Source organism: Mytilus edulis, chromosome 2, assembly GCF_963676685.1.
Source record: "Mytilus edulis chromosome 2, xbMytEdul2.2, whole genome shotgun sequence".
NCBI classification, from domain to species: domain Eukaryota; kingdom Metazoa; phylum Mollusca; class Bivalvia; order Mytilida; family Mytilidae; genus Mytilus; species Mytilus edulis.
In genome coordinates this window covers 11,831,247-11,847,414 of record NC_092345.1, presented here as the reverse complement: position 1 = coordinate 11,847,414, position 16,168 = coordinate 11,831,247, and the positions used below count along the sequence as shown (strand labels likewise).

The following is a 16,168-nucleotide window of genomic DNA, read 5'->3' as shown; positions in this document are numbered from 1 at the left end:
GAGTAATCATACTAATGTTTAAAGTCAATTATATAATGTATAAGCATATATTACCAAGTTTTATTTTGCTGTTACAAATGAAATTGAGAAGTCACTTTACTTTTGGAGTTTGAAAATGAAAAGAAGGAAGGTATCTTAAGGTTGATTAAATTTTATGTCACAATCGAATTTCCTTATTTTAATTAGATATTTATTTACATCTTTTAGCTTGCTGTAAAAAAATATCATCTTGAGGATCAAGGAATTCTAATTTTTTTTATGCATTTTCTATATCAAGCTTTTTTTTTTTATTAAATGTGCTTATACCACAAGCTGCTAATTTTTTTAAATGTAAGAAATATGTTTATCTTTTATAGCCCTGTTTACGGGACATATTATGGTATTCTGTTGTACGTCCAATGTAAACATTTCGGACAATAACTCAAAAACACTTTCACCTTAACTTCCTTTCAATTTTTATAATTTGAAATATTTAATTTCTGAGTTATGGGATTGTATTCACAAAAAATGGGTGAATTTCCAGTTTTTCTACTATAACTCATAAATGCATTTAAAAATGTTCATGATGAATTGTTTATATATATTTGCATATGTGACTTTCAAGTTTTCAGATAATAACATAAAAAACCGCACTGAGCAGTTTTAATGAATCTTTGATGGCTTGTTAATACCTATTGAAATAATCTCCCTTTAAATAAATATGTGGTTGGAATATTTTCATAGATAAAAACTTATTAAAGATAACAGCTGTGTTGAAAACCCATTGGTGGCTTTTGGCTGTTTTCTGCTATTTGGTCGGGTTTGTTGTATTTTGAAACATTCCCCATTTCCATTCTCAATTTTATCAGATTTATTTTTTGGTATGCCAGATGAGCATTTTGTCTTTTAAAGACTCTTCAATGGGGCTCTAATCATAGCAGTTGAAAGGTAAACAAATTTTGTTCATATTTGAGTTAATGGGAAACTTTTTTTTATGAAATAATCAGCTGTTCTAATAATGGATAGCTTAATGATAGCAATTGGTTCTTTCATCAGTACAATGTATTAAACAAAGTCAATGATGATTTTATTGTCTACCTAGAAATAATGAAATAAACCTGCTATTTTACACAATCAAATATGTATTTCCCATGTGGTATGGGTTTTGCTCATTGTTGAAGGTTATTCTGTGACCTATAGTGATAAATTTTAGATCATCTGGTCTCTGGTTGGAGGTTTTCTCATTGGCATTCATACCTCATCTTATTTTTAAATTTACTATAACACAATAAAAATTTTTGTATCATGTATAATTATATACAATGTATTTTAAGCAAGTTTATGATATTTAAAAAAAGTTTAAACATATTTCATATTTCAACCTTTAATACATTCACCATTTTAATTTTCAATTCCTTATATTTCCTTGTATATTTTTTTTGTTCATATTATACTTTGTTGTAGAGAAATCCAAGCCTGTTAGAAGCCTTCTGACATAATAATGTACCTTTCAGCACATTTTTTACAGGCAAGAACAATAATACATTCAGAAATATAATATTTGCTTTCTATTTGTTCCCTTGGTTGTTTTTTGGCTTTTTATTGGCTTCTCCCTTTCTGAATTTTCCTTGTAATTCTGTATATTTAGTTATACCTATTTTCTAGCAAAGTGCATAACGTGTAAGCAATGATGTACCTTAAATGTATATTCCCACTTAGACCCAAACATTTCATAGTATGATTTACTACAATTTTTATTTAGAAAACTCATAACATACTGTTTAATTAAAATAAGTCGAGTTATAAAAATGTTTTATTCATTTTAGTATTTTTTGCTTGTTTTTATTGCTTTAGTGTTGTTTATGATTTATTTAGGATGTCATTTGAAATCTTTAATTGAACCAGAATGCTCACATTAAACCTTATTATATAATTGTTTTTGTTAAAATGCATTTATTCAATATAATAATTATTATTTTATATTGAAAAGTACAGATACTGTTTATAAATGGAATAAAGTTTATTTTATTGAACACAGTCATATTATTTTAGCGTAGTGAAAATAAGATACATTTTATATTTATTCTTTTTCTTTGTATCATTATCTGTCTATACAATCATGAAAAGATAAAAAATGCTAACTATATGAACTTGAATATTTTAACATCAGGTCCACAGAATGATCATGGTAAAAATATATGATTGAAAGGTATAATTTATTCCAGTCTCATGGCCAATTTCTGTTGAACAATCTTTTAATTACTGATATGTGAATGATTGACATATGGTATGTAGTTATTCTACTATTTTACAATTTATGGACAACTTTTTAAAAATGTATTGATTAATTGATTGATTGATTGTGCCATTAAACACCACTTTCAGCACTATTGGCAATGTTGTTGCGTCCCTTTGATGGAGGAAGGTAGAGTGCCTGGAGAGATCCATGACCTTCTTCAGGATAACTGTCAAACCTAGTTAATTAAGATTGGAATAGAATGGCCCCAGATATAACACATCTGCCATGTCATGCGTGGGGTTCAAACTCACAACCTCAGTTTTGAAAGGCTAGGGATCAAGTAGATGAACTACTTGGACAACTCAGTCATCGTTTTTGATGGAAATTGTGTATGATTGAACAGCAATATCTTTTCCAACCCCTAGTCATATAGATAATGTCTATAACATTAAACATGTTTGCCAAGCCCTCCTCCTAACCAGGGTAGTGGTGTAACAGTACAACATAAGAACACATTATGAAAAGGGCTTAACTCATCAGATCGATACAAAGCAGAAAAAACAACCAAACAAACACAGAGAGGATTTGGCAGCGAATTTATACAACCCCCTAAACTTTATTTGGAAACACTCAGACACATACTTACATGTGTAACAAGAGGCGACATACATAGTCATAATTATGGGTACTACAAAACATGTTTAACATATAATCATATTAATTACAATATTTTTACTAATTTCTTAATAAACAGTGATACGTTCTTAAGTACTTTGATATTGCAAAATGAAAGCAGTCCTTTAATATTCTCTACACATGGATAAATGCTGTAATATTCTGAAATATGTGTATTTTTCTGATATTTTTAACAATATCAGACTGGCACTCAAATAAGTAAACAAAACAAAAACATAAAGTACATTAAACTTAAATAGAATCTAAGAGGAAAGAAAGTGGAGCTTAGCTATAATACAACATGCTCATTTCGATTTTTTTCATTTGGTTGAAGCTCCACCCAATTTCTGAAAGATATCAGACTCTCAACGATTTTGTAAACTGTACAAAGAATAACTATGAGCAAACAAAAATCCATTTGTTATATTTTGTTCCCTGTTTTTTTGTGTGGTAATAAACATAAAGATTGTCTTTTCTGCCTCTTAAAATTTGTATAATATAATTTTGTATGAGAACAATTACCAACTCTACAAAAATTGAGGAAAAACATATTGTATAGATTTTGTTGTTGAAGAAAGTCGCAGAATTGGAGACCTAGGGATTACAATCTGGTGGCAATGGCGTAGACTAATTGTCTAATGCTTTATATTTCAGAAGCTAGAAGACCAGGACGCTTCATACTTTGTATGTAAATACCTTATACTACAAAATTTCCTTGACCTCATTTTCATGGTTCAGTGAATGCTTAAAAAAAACACTTGTTTTTTTAAAGTGAAATGCTCTCTTATTATGGGGAATAGGATAATTATATTTGGTATTTGGGTTCTTTACAAGGTCTACATGCTTGTCTGACTCTGTCAGGTAGGGTTCAAATGGCCTCGACCTCATTTATGAATCAGTGTTTAAGGTTAAAGTTACGTGGTCAAGTTCTTATCTCATATACTTTATGCAGTAGGTCAACTATGTTTAGTGAATGGAATGATTGAAGTGTACATCTCCGACTGTCCGGTTTTATCATTGACAATGTTTAGTTTTAGTGGTTTTGTCTAATACTATAAGCTGAAAGGCCACTATATTTGATGTATAGAATGATTGTAAGTTGTATATGTCTGACTAGCAGGTATCATCTGACATTGATCTCATTTTTATGGTTCACTGAACAATGTTAAGTTTTTGTAGTATGGTCTATTCTATTCGTTTGATCTGAGACTACAATAACATAATCTCAGGTTTGAGTTTTTGAGTTTTCCATTTGATGAAGGACTTACCGTTTTGAAATTTCCTTGGAGTTCGGTATTTTTGTTATTTTACTTTTTCCTCATGCGATAAGCAATAAGTCAAGTACATTTGATTTATGAAATAATTGAGAAGTGTACATGTCTGACTGGCAGGTTTCATATGACCTTGACCTCATTTTCATGGTTCATTTGTCAATCTTAAATTTATGTGATAATTTTAGTAAAAACCTTCATATTCAAGACTTTCAACATGAATTCAATCATTTCACTTGTATTTTTGTCCATCTGATGAGTTGAGCCTTTTTCAACTGATTTTTATAGTTCGTTCTTATGTTGTACTGTTATACCACTGTCCCAGGTTAGGGGGAGGGTTGGGATCCCGCTAGCATGTTTAACCCCGCCACATTATTTATGTTTGTGCCTGTCCCAAGTCAGGAGCCTGTAATTTAGTGGTTGTCGTTTGTTTATGTGTTACATATTTGTTTTTCGTTCATTTTTTTTACATAAATAAGGCCGTTAGTTTTCTCGTTTGAATAGTTTTACATTGTCTTATCGGGGCCTTTTATAGCTGACTATGCGGTATGGGCTTTGCTCATTGTTAAAGGCCGTACGGTGACCTATAGTTGTTTTAAAATGTCTGTGTCATTTTGGTCTTTAGTGGATAGTTGTGTCATTGGCAATCATACCACATCTTTTTTTATATTAGTAAAACAGTCGAGACATTTCAGCATGTGCACTCTTGTTTTTGTTTAATTGATACATAAATGAAGCTATAAAAACAGTAATATACCGGTGTTCAAAAGTCATAAATCGATTGATAGAAAACTAATCCGGGTTACAAACTAAAACCGAGGGAAACTCATTAATTATAAGAGGTTAACAAAGGAACAACAGTACAACTGAAGTGCAACAAAAACAAACGCCAACATATATTAAAACGAACTATTTGATAACAACTGCCATATTTAAAAGTAAAATAACATAAGTACTGACTCTGAGAAAGTCAGTAATCAAATGGCAAAAACAAAAGCTCAAACACATCAAACGAATTGATAACAACTGTCATATTCCTGTCATGGATTGTTCTATGAAATTTTTTCCACCAACCCTTTTGATTTTTCAACCCTGCATACCACCATTCCCCTTGTGATTTTGAAAAATCCTCTGAAAGAAATAATACACAATGCTTTTCATCATAAAAATGGTAGCATACGCTATAAATATATTACTTTGGGATACCATACGGTATGTTTTTGTTAATAATGAACACAAAAGTAAAACATGTCCTACAGAGCAAAAAGTGATCAGTATGCTGGAGTTTCTTATTGACAACATATTTGTTGAATTAGGAGGTAGACTTTTCCAACTAATTGTCGGTATTCCAATGGGAAAGAACTTTGCGCCTCTCCTTGCCGACCTCGTTTTATATTCATATGAGTTGGAGTTCCCTCAGACACTTGTCAAAAACAAGAAGATAAAAGGGGTCAGATCCTTCAATTTAACATTCAGATATATTGATGATGTTCTTTCCATTAACAATCAAATCTTTTCTGATTGGATTCCATTAATATATCCTCCAGAACTAGAAATCATAGAAACAACATACACCGCGTCATCTGACTCATTTTTAGACTTGTACCTCGAATTTGACATAAGCGGTTATCACAGTACATGAAACTATGACAAACGAGACGATTTTTTTTATTTTGTTAATCAACCGAAGAAGCAATATACCAATTTCACCTGCATATGGGATATACATTTCGCAACTCATTCGGTATTCATGAGCTTGCAGCTGCTACATACACTTTGTAAAACGTCACCAGTGTCTTAGCAGACAGTTGGTGAACCAGGGGTATGTCTAAGAACGTCTGATCCTTTATCTAAAAAAGTTCATCAGAAGATACCAAGACCTTAATTGTTGATAAATATTCCGTATCAACTTCACAAATAATACACTAAGGATTTGAAGTATAGATTCTAGGTACTGACGTTGTTTATCCTCTTAATAACTTGTAATACCGGTAGTATTCTTTTTTTGTCTTTTAAATTATTACTTTTACTGTTTAGGCTATTTTTGTTAATGTCCATTTGACGTGGCTCCATAATTGTACATCCCTTCATTGTGTTATTGTACTATGGTAATTTTATGTATTCTTTTCTTTCATTTTTGGTAATGTGCTTTGAGAAAATGTCTTTTTGTATTTCTTTGTTGAATATTTGTTTGTTCTTATAGTGATTGAGATTGTAACACAAGGTTGATTGCTGTACCCCTATTTTTGACATTCTTACCTATTGTGTCTGTTTGTTTTGTTCACACATCGTTGTCAATAGTATGCAATTGTATGCGACTGTCAAACAAGTGAGAGCTTTAGCTTTTGATTTGCCATTTGGAAAGAGTTTTTCCGTTTTGAATTTTGCATTGGAGTTCGGAATTTTTTGTTATTTGACTTTATTTTAGATAAAGGCAACATTGGTAAAACCGAGAGAAACACAACAACTATAAGAGAAAAACAACGATACAATAGAAACACTGAAGTGCATAAAAAAATACATGCATTGAAACGAACTTTTAGATGACAACTGCCATATTCCTGACTTGGTACAGGACATTTTAAGAAAAAAAAAACGCCGGGTTGAACCTAGCTAAACCCCACGCTTTATGACAATGTTGAATATACCGCTAAAATGACAACATTACATAACAGGAATATAGTACAAATAAATGCAAGGACACTCAGGACAGAGACATACATTAATAATTAATCTAATAGTACACCTCGACATGTTAACCTCACTACGAATACCTCAGATAATTTAGGACAGTACACAAAAACAGCATAATAGATTTTGCAAACTGTGCGTCACACGAATGAATCAACGCCACAAAAAGTGACACCACAGTTAAATTTATAAACAATGGATATAAATCATGATTATGTTTGTAATCACAATTTTTGATGTATTTTATAACAATTACAAGAATATTAATATAGAATTGTTTTACCAATTGAGTAATTAATTGTTTTATTCAACTATGTCGGTGTTTCTCCGTAATCAAACTGTAAAACAAATTAATCCTGTACATATAGTTGCTCTGAAGTAAAATTATATAAATGAACTTGGTGATTAATTATCTTTACTTTTACATACGAATAGAAAATAAAAAAAAAATGGAATTACGCCTGCAAACGATAAGACATAAAACAATAAACGTTGCGTCCCTTAATTGTCATTTTTATACAATACTGAAAAATTATGTCATAATATAACAGTATAACATAAACATAAAGTGAGTGAAACAACTGCAATGTCAAAATATGAAGTGTATGATTCATAAATAATATTATGATATATATATATAATAAAGATATTTGGAATGATAACTTTATAAAGGAAGCATGCATGTTGTCAAAAAGTGTATTGTAATTTATATTAGCATTTTTTTTCAATGCTACATGTTTATACTGTTTTGTGTTTATCGTTTTGTTATGATGTTATTTTTTCTTTAGTAACAATCCTATTTGGACTTTAAACTAATAAAACTCTTATTCCTATTCCTATTAATAATAAATAATGATTCAATATAAATAATAATACATACAACTACATTATAATACTTTTAAATGAAATTGTAGTTCTCTGAAGAGTTGCGTATTTCATGTGGTTGTACATTCTATATATAGTCTACACGACTCTTGCTTATTGTATGTAAGTTCTCTCTTCCACAAATTTTAATAAGATCCTACTATACAAAACAACTTGTTCTTTCTAATATAATGGAATGCACAGATAAGGACAGGAATATGACAGTTGTTGTTCATTCGTTCGATGTGTTTGAGCTTTTGATTTTGCCATTTGATTATGGACTTTCCGTTTTGAATATTCCTCGGAGTTCAGTATTTTTGTGATTTTAGTTTTTCCAGATATCAATGTACTTTAGTTAGGTTTACCCTTGACGACTGTCATAAGAGACTACGAGATAAACCAGAGCTACTACTACGGACTAACCTTTAATTCAAAGATAGGCTTTCATAGTGTCTGCGCAAATAACTGAGAAAGAAATCAATGTTATTATTTTTAAAGTTTCAAAATCTCCCGCTATATAAATATAAAAAGTAAACAAACACGTCACGTGGGTAATTCAGTTAGTTTCTGACAACGAACGCTGTATTTTTACCATCGATAGTACACTGTGTCTAAACCACACCGGCAAAATTTGCTCGGACTCGATGGTATCTAACATCCGGCACAATGACGGAACACAAATAGACAAAAGAAAGGTAGGTTTCTCCTTATTTATTTATTTTTTTTATGATATCGAAGAATATATATACATATACAACTATTTTCTATTGTGAGATGCAATATTTTCTACAACCGTTCTATATTAACGGAGAAATAAGTCAAAATGCATGTCAAAATGACGAATTGAGTGAACCTTGCCTCGAAATTGTTTAATTTCTCGTTATATTGTTCACATTGTACGGAAAGAAAGGTACGGGAAGATAGATATTGACACGGAGATTGCAAATTTAGTTATTATGAGCATCTCCATAATTGTATCTCTGTGTATGGAACGAAAGAAATGGGTCATGTCAAAATGGAACTGGCCGGTTTCGTCAATGTATACAACCCGGTTTCGTCATAGATTTCAAAATGCATAACCTGGTTTGGTCAAATAAAAAAAATCATAATCGCATTACATTATAATTGATTATTTACTTTCAGCGTTCAAAAGGAGTTTTGTGGGTCGTTGGAAAACAAGTTCGTTCACCGGACAACGGCTTATTATTTATATGAGTCTCAGATTCAAATAAATAATAAGCAAAAACTTGAATTCCTACTCTTATAGAACACAAATATTTTAATTTACTTTGCATTCCGAAATTTTTAAACAGCATATTGAGATTAAAGCTCTCTAAATATGCGTTTTCTATATGAGTTATGAGAAAATATGCTGAACATGTTTAAACTTGAAATTAAAATTTACGGTCTTAAAAATCGAAACACACAATTGATATGTGATTTTCTCGCACAAAAGGATGGACACCCTTATAAGTAATCTAATCATTCTATGTATGTAATCTTTTCTACAATCGTTAAAAATAAATCTTCTTAAGGATAAACGTTGATAATAAGACAACTGTATATGCATGCATAATCGACATAAAAAATGAATGTAGGATTACAACTACCATGCATTAAAATATTTTTTTTTATCCCTTAGTGTTACTATACTGCTATGTACAAATTAGTATAATAGTCTCAGGTCATCGACAAAATTCAATAATAATAATTTGTTAACATTACTAAAAAAACCGAGTCTGTACTGTCGCCGTTGTGTTATGATGATCGTATACTGACGTTGGTCAATATATTTTGACAATATATACGGACAGACGGATTCAGTTTATTTCAAAGTGGACGTAATTCGAACAACTTTTACACACCGCCGAGCGTAGCGAGTCGAATAATATTTTGATTTTTTTTTTCTTTACAAAATCGTTAAATACAGGATTCAATATAGTTTTGGCAACCAAAGGTGGGGTCGGGACGTGCAACCTATACGTCATCTAGGTTCGCCACTTATCTTATAAAGTGTATACCGAATTAAAATATTGTAAGAAATGAAAAAACAGGGACACCCGGGAAATCGGATTATGTGAGTTGGATTATGTTTATCATAATAAATGCCAAATATCAAGTTCTTTTTATCGATTTCTATACATTTTTTTTCAAATATATATAAAAGTTATATAGCAAAAATGATAAGGCAGACAAATATACAAATAAATCGACTTGGCCGATATCCTAATAAAACTTATTGACCTTTAATTACGAGGTTTTTTTTTCATTTTTCGTTTTTACACGCCCGTCCCAATTTTGACAGGACGTATTATTGTATACACCCGTGTGTCCGTCTGTCCTTCCATCCGTCCGTTCCTCCATCTATCAGTCATTCGGTCCGTTCGTCTGTCTATCCGTCTGTCCAGCATAAACATGTCGCACCGTAACTTCAGGACAGCTTATCTTATTTTCTTAAAATTTAACATAGTTATTTCTTATAATGGTCAAACGATGTGCAAACCTTTTAGTGAAAATCAAATTAAATCTTTTTGAGTTACGTGCAGAAAATGTAAGTGAAACATGAATGTGGGTTTTTTTTAACATGTCGCGTCATATCTCAAAAACGAAGTATTATAACGGCATTAAACTTTATACACTTCTTAGTTATATAAATATTTTAAACTTCTTGTTTACTTTTTGGTGATGTTTAAAATTTTGGTTTAGAGTGATTGAATTTTTAAACATTTATAATTTAGGGCCCTGTTATAGCTTGCTTTCAAGCAGTTTGTGTGTTTTTCTCATTGTTTAAGGCATACGCTGACCAAAACTTGATTAATTCAACATATTTTTTGTGTCTAAAAGAAAGTTGTCTCATTGTCAATGTTTATGGGATAAGTGGTTACCGTTTTCGAAAGTTATCTTGAAGTTTCAATTGAATTTGAACTGTACAAAAAATGAATTTGAACTGTAAAAATAGTGTGAAAAACATGCCTATGAAAATAAATGTGCCTACCAGAAACGGAGAGAAAGTAACAAATCTCACTGCTATGTTATGGATTCTTAAGTGTGAAAACTCGCTTTATTGCGCAAGTAACACAGTATATATAGTACCAGAAAATCTGGCAGGACTGCATGCATGATTAATTTGTGCAGAACAGTATAGACTATAGTCGGTTCGGGACTGTTCGTCAATGATTGAATGCATAAATGTATTAATAATTGATAGTAAATATTGTAAACTAAGTGTATATAATATAGTATAGTAAATTAAAATTATGGCACAATCAAAACACATCCTTCTATTTTTCATCTTTACATACTACTATTATAAACAAAGAAAATATAATAATGTTACAAAATAATTAGATACCAGTGTTTGCTATTCAGTATTTATATTCCATTTAAAATTAGTTTGAAGTTAGTGAAATAAGGGATACGCATTTCATTAGGAAAATGTGTATTATCATAATTAACTATGTCCAAAAGTGCCCGTTTAAAATAGATTTTAACACGCCAAGTTTACTTTACAATAAATATATATTTAAATTCTCGAAAGACACTGTTCAGATCCGTGCCAAAGTTTCTTTTCATAAATTGTTTGTTAAAAAAAAACAAAAAAAACCGGGTGATATATATAGACGAAACCGGGTGATTGTGTAGTAACAACATTGACGAAACCGGTTTATTTTAATTTGACATGACCCTTTTCTTTCGTTCCATACACAGAAATACAATTATTGAGATGCTCATAATAACTAAATTTGCAATCTCCGTGTCAATATCTATCTTCCCGTACCTTTCTTTCCGTACAATGTGAACAATTTAACGAGAAATTAAACAATTTCGAGGCAAGGTTCACTCAATTCGTCATTTTGACATGCATTTTGACTTATTTCTCCGTTAATATAGAACGGTTGTAGAAAATATTGCATCTCGCAATAGAAAATAGTTGTATATGTATATATATTCTTCGATATCATAAAAAAAAATAAAAAAATAAGGAGAAACCTACCTTTCTTTTGTCTATTTGTGTTCCGTCATTGTGCCGGATGTTAGATACCATCGAGTCCGAGCAAATTTTGCCGGTGTGGTTTAGACACAGTGTAGTAACTAAAGTTGAGAAAGATACTATCGACCGTTTTCCTGTTATTAGTCTTTATAGGTAAATAAATAGATGATGTGTTTAATGTTATAATGTATGTGTTAACATAATAATGCAGACACAAATACACTTCAAATCCTTATCCTTGCTTCTTTTTTCAACTAAGTAAGACATCACGTGACTTTTGTGACGTATAGCGACCCGACATTTTTGAATTATTTTTAAATTGCATAGTTGCTTCAATAAAGTTCAATTTTCTCATTAATCTTACCTGTTTTCTAACTTTTGCAAATCAATCCTTGATATTCAAACATATTTCTACCAGACAATGTTGGTCCTGACAGTTTAATTTTTAATCAAATTCCGTCCCTGGAGAATCGTACTCAAATTGTGTACAAAAAGGTGTTATTGTATACATTTCAACAACATTATATACCCACCAATATTTATCGACAGAGTTATCGGTTCTGAATAGGACTGATATAGTTGGGCCTGATTTCAGAGGTTGAAGAGGACATTGTCTATTGGACGGAACCCTATTATAATCCTCTTTTACTTTGATCTTAAAGGGAATGCTGATGTTTTATTTTCTAAACTTGACCTGACAACCAAATTTCAGTATTAATCTCATATTTGCATTAACGGTTGCTAAGAATGTCCTTGAAGGGTTGAGACAGAAATACTATTTAACATCAAAATATACACCACTACTGCGAAATATAAAAGTATCATTTGTTTTTTTCTGATAAAATCTACATGACTTGTGTGAGGATTCTGCAAGGACAGACAGGGATCGACCTGATCGATCAAGACTTTTTTTATTGATTAGTTGTAAAGATAGGTTAAATTTCGTGGCTACGTTTATTTCTCTGTTGCTATATGATTTTTTAAGTTTATAACTGTTTTTGGAGTATATTATGATTGTAAACTGCATATAACGTCTCACATGGGTCTTCTGATCTGAATTGCATTTACATGAAGCATTTAAAATTGTCAGTTTAGATCAGCTGATTGGTACTTTTTCAAAAACCTTTATTCTTAAGACTTGCTAGAATGATTTAAAGCATGGTCATTGAATCTGGCGAGACATCTCCGCGTGTGCACTTTTGTATTTCATATTTGGTTACAAGTGGTAGGTGTATGGACAATCAACTTTGATTGGATCTCTATTTCAAAACACTTTCCATCTGCACCTAGTTTCTAGTTTCTAGTTTCTAGCCTCTCCTTATCATCCTATCTATAGAATTTGTTCAAACACAAAAAAAGGTGAAAAACGTCTTTTAAGAGTAATAATCGTTTAGCCTCTGGTCAAAGCCTGAGGTCAAAGCATAAATGTATAAGAATAAGCAGATGTGGTATATGATTGCCAATGAGACTACACTCCACCAGAGACCAGTAAACAACTTTAGGTCACGATGTGGCCTTAAACCACGCGTAAAACGCAAACCGCATAGATAACCATAAAAGGCTCAGAAAAAAAAATATAGTTAAACAATTCAGACGATAAAACTATAATGTCCTGATTCATGTACAAAACAATAAACGAAAAACAAATATGATTATCTTAGCCGTATTTGGCACAACCTTTTGGAATTTTGGGTCCTCAATGCTCTTCAATTTTAAACTTGCTTGGCTTTCTAACTTTTTTGATCTGAGCGTCACTGATGAGTCTTATGTAGACGAAACGCGCGTCAGGCGTATCAAATTATAAGACTGGTATCTTTGATGACTAAATAAAGCAACAAACGACAACCACTAATATCAGGTTATAGACTTTGGATTGGCTTACACAGAATTTAATGTGGTGGGGTTAATAAAGTGTTTGTTAGCACCAAACCCACTCGTTACCTGGGACAGTGGTGTTAAACTACAACGCAAAAATCAGCTGAAAAAGAAAAACCTCATCGTATCGACACAAAGCACATAAAAAACCTGACAACACAAAAGCACGCAGTACAGATCTGAAAGTATTCGAAGATACTGAAAACTAGTTCAAAGCCAATGACAACTAATAAAAATCTTGTGTCAAAGACTAAATATCAATCAATACACATCAAATATCCAATGGATTAAGTGTAAGACGCATAACCTTGTCCAATTTCAAAATATAGGTATCAACGGATTGTAGAACCGTGAATGTACATATGTGTATACCAATTATATTTATATTGGTTTTAATTTACTGATAGCAAAATCAATATCTATACTGATACATATACATTTTTGTATATTAAAATATCTACTATTAAATACAATGTAATTTTGTTGAATTGGTAATTTTGTATAATAAGTTTACTTAAAGGAAAGATAAGTGTAATTAAAGGAATGATAAGTTTACTTAAAGGAATGATAAGTTTACTTAAAGGAATGATAATTTACTTAAAGGAATAATAAGTTTACTTAAAGGAATGATACATTTACTTAAAGGAATAATAAGTTTTCTTAAAGGAATAATATGTTTACTTAAAGGAATGATAAGTTTACTTTAAGGAATGATGAGTTTACCCGGATGCATAGTAAACTTTCTTAACCCGAGTTTTACTGTGTGTATTGCTGTGTTTTGTTTATTGCACGTTGACTAAATGTATAGGGGAGGGTTGCGATTGTTTTGAGTGGACAACGAATGTATTTACTAACTTTATTAATATAGATGTGTCATATATTTGAACAGGAAGTAAAATGACATCTGAACTGACCATATCTTGTGGCCCGTGTATGTTTAAAAATATCACGAACAACGCAAGTAAGTGGTGTACCATATGTAAAGAAGGCTTCTGTGGAGAATGTAAACAATCTCATAAATCTATAAACATTTCTATAAATCACAAGATGATTTCGATTGAGGACTATTCTAAATTACAGGAAATTACAGTCAATCTTAACTGTGAGATTCATGGTAAAAAACTAGATATATACTGCAAGAAGCATGATATTGCGGTATGCGTCGTCTGTATTTCCTCTGAACATAAAATGTGTTCATCTTCTGATGTTATCTCGATTGCAGAAGCGTCTGAAAATGCTAAACAATCAATTGCACTCTCAGACTTAGAAGAAACTATCTCAAGAACTTTGGTCAACGTGAAGCATTGTATAAACGATCAAGAAACAGCCTTGAAAGATATGGAAAAGGACGAAAGAACAATTAAAAAAACAATTGCAGACACTCGAATTAATCTGCAAAACTACCTGGATGAGCTCGAAAAAAAACTGCTCCTCAACTTAAAATCTACACATTTGAGTTGTAAAACCAAAAATATTGAAATTCTTCATCAATTGAAACAAAAAGAAAACGGGTTGATAAAACTTAGAGAACAGACACTTCATATGAAATGTTTTGCATCTGACATAGAAGTGTTTCTAGGAACATGTCAATTGAACAAAACAATCATTGATAATTTTCGATCGCTTAGAGAAGAGATAAGAGAGTGTACGAATAACAGAATGGAACTAGAGATACATCACGTTATCAGTTCCTTGATGAAGGAGGTCAGACAGTTTGGAGAAATTAAAGTTATTAAAACTAATGCTAGCCTACAATTAAAAGATGCAAAGATTGACCAAGCTCAGATACAAATACATAGATCACTACAAAATGTTGGTAATATAAGTCTGCAGCGTAAACAGAAAATCGATATCGAAGGATCAGAAAAACCATTCGCTGGTTGTATCATATTGCCTGACGACAGAATCATAATTGCAGATTATTTTGGGAGTGGTAACTTAATGGAATATGGTAAAGATGGAAAACATATTCGTGACATTTCCGTCTCTACTGGACCGTACGGTCTTACAGTAATAGATACTGACCGTATTGCTGTTACATATGGCAGTAAAAATTATCTGGAGATCATAAACTATATGGGTGACATTGAAAGGACAAAAGTACAATGTAGTACCGCTTGCTGGGGAATATCTTACCAGGATCAGAAACTGTATGTTGTTGTTAACCCACAGGGCATAGTGGTGATGGACTTGACTGGGAAAACATTAAATACAATTGATATTAATGTTTTATACAACATTGTGTATTATATGACAACGACCGTTGATAAGATATACTATACAAACGGAAGAAATAATACAGTACACTGCTGTAGTATGACAGGACAAGAAATCTGGGTCTTCAAGGATCAGTCTATTTCCCAACCGAGAGGTATATCAGTGGACAATAACCAGAATGTATTTGTTATTGGAAGATCGTCTAATAACCTCACAGTCATTAAACATGACGGGAAAGACAGTAAGGTCTTACTAACTGATCGCGATGGACTCAATAATCCAATGGCAGTGTATTACAACAAAGGAAAGAACATCGTTTGCTTAGGGCTTAAAGAAACAAGCATAGCGTTATATCAAGTGTCGTAA

The 16,168-nt window shown here is 31.5% G+C and overlaps 1 protein-coding gene across 1 annotated transcript; it reads left to right on the top strand.

Annotated features, from left to right (window-relative positions):
- Positions 1-14,773: 14,773 nt before the first annotated feature.
- On the top strand, positions 14,774-16,168 carry LOC139510439 (uncharacterized). The gene has a single exon (XM_071297022.1). The coding sequence runs from the start codon at positions 14,774-14,776 to the stop codon at positions 16,166-16,168; it is 1,395 nt and encodes a 464-aa protein (XP_071153123.1).

Excerpts from the sequence above, each read along its gene's own strand:
- LOC139510439 (XM_071297022.1), top strand. The coding sequence starts at position 14,774 with ATGTGTTCATCTTCTGATGTTATCTCGATTGCAGAAGCGTCTGAAAAT.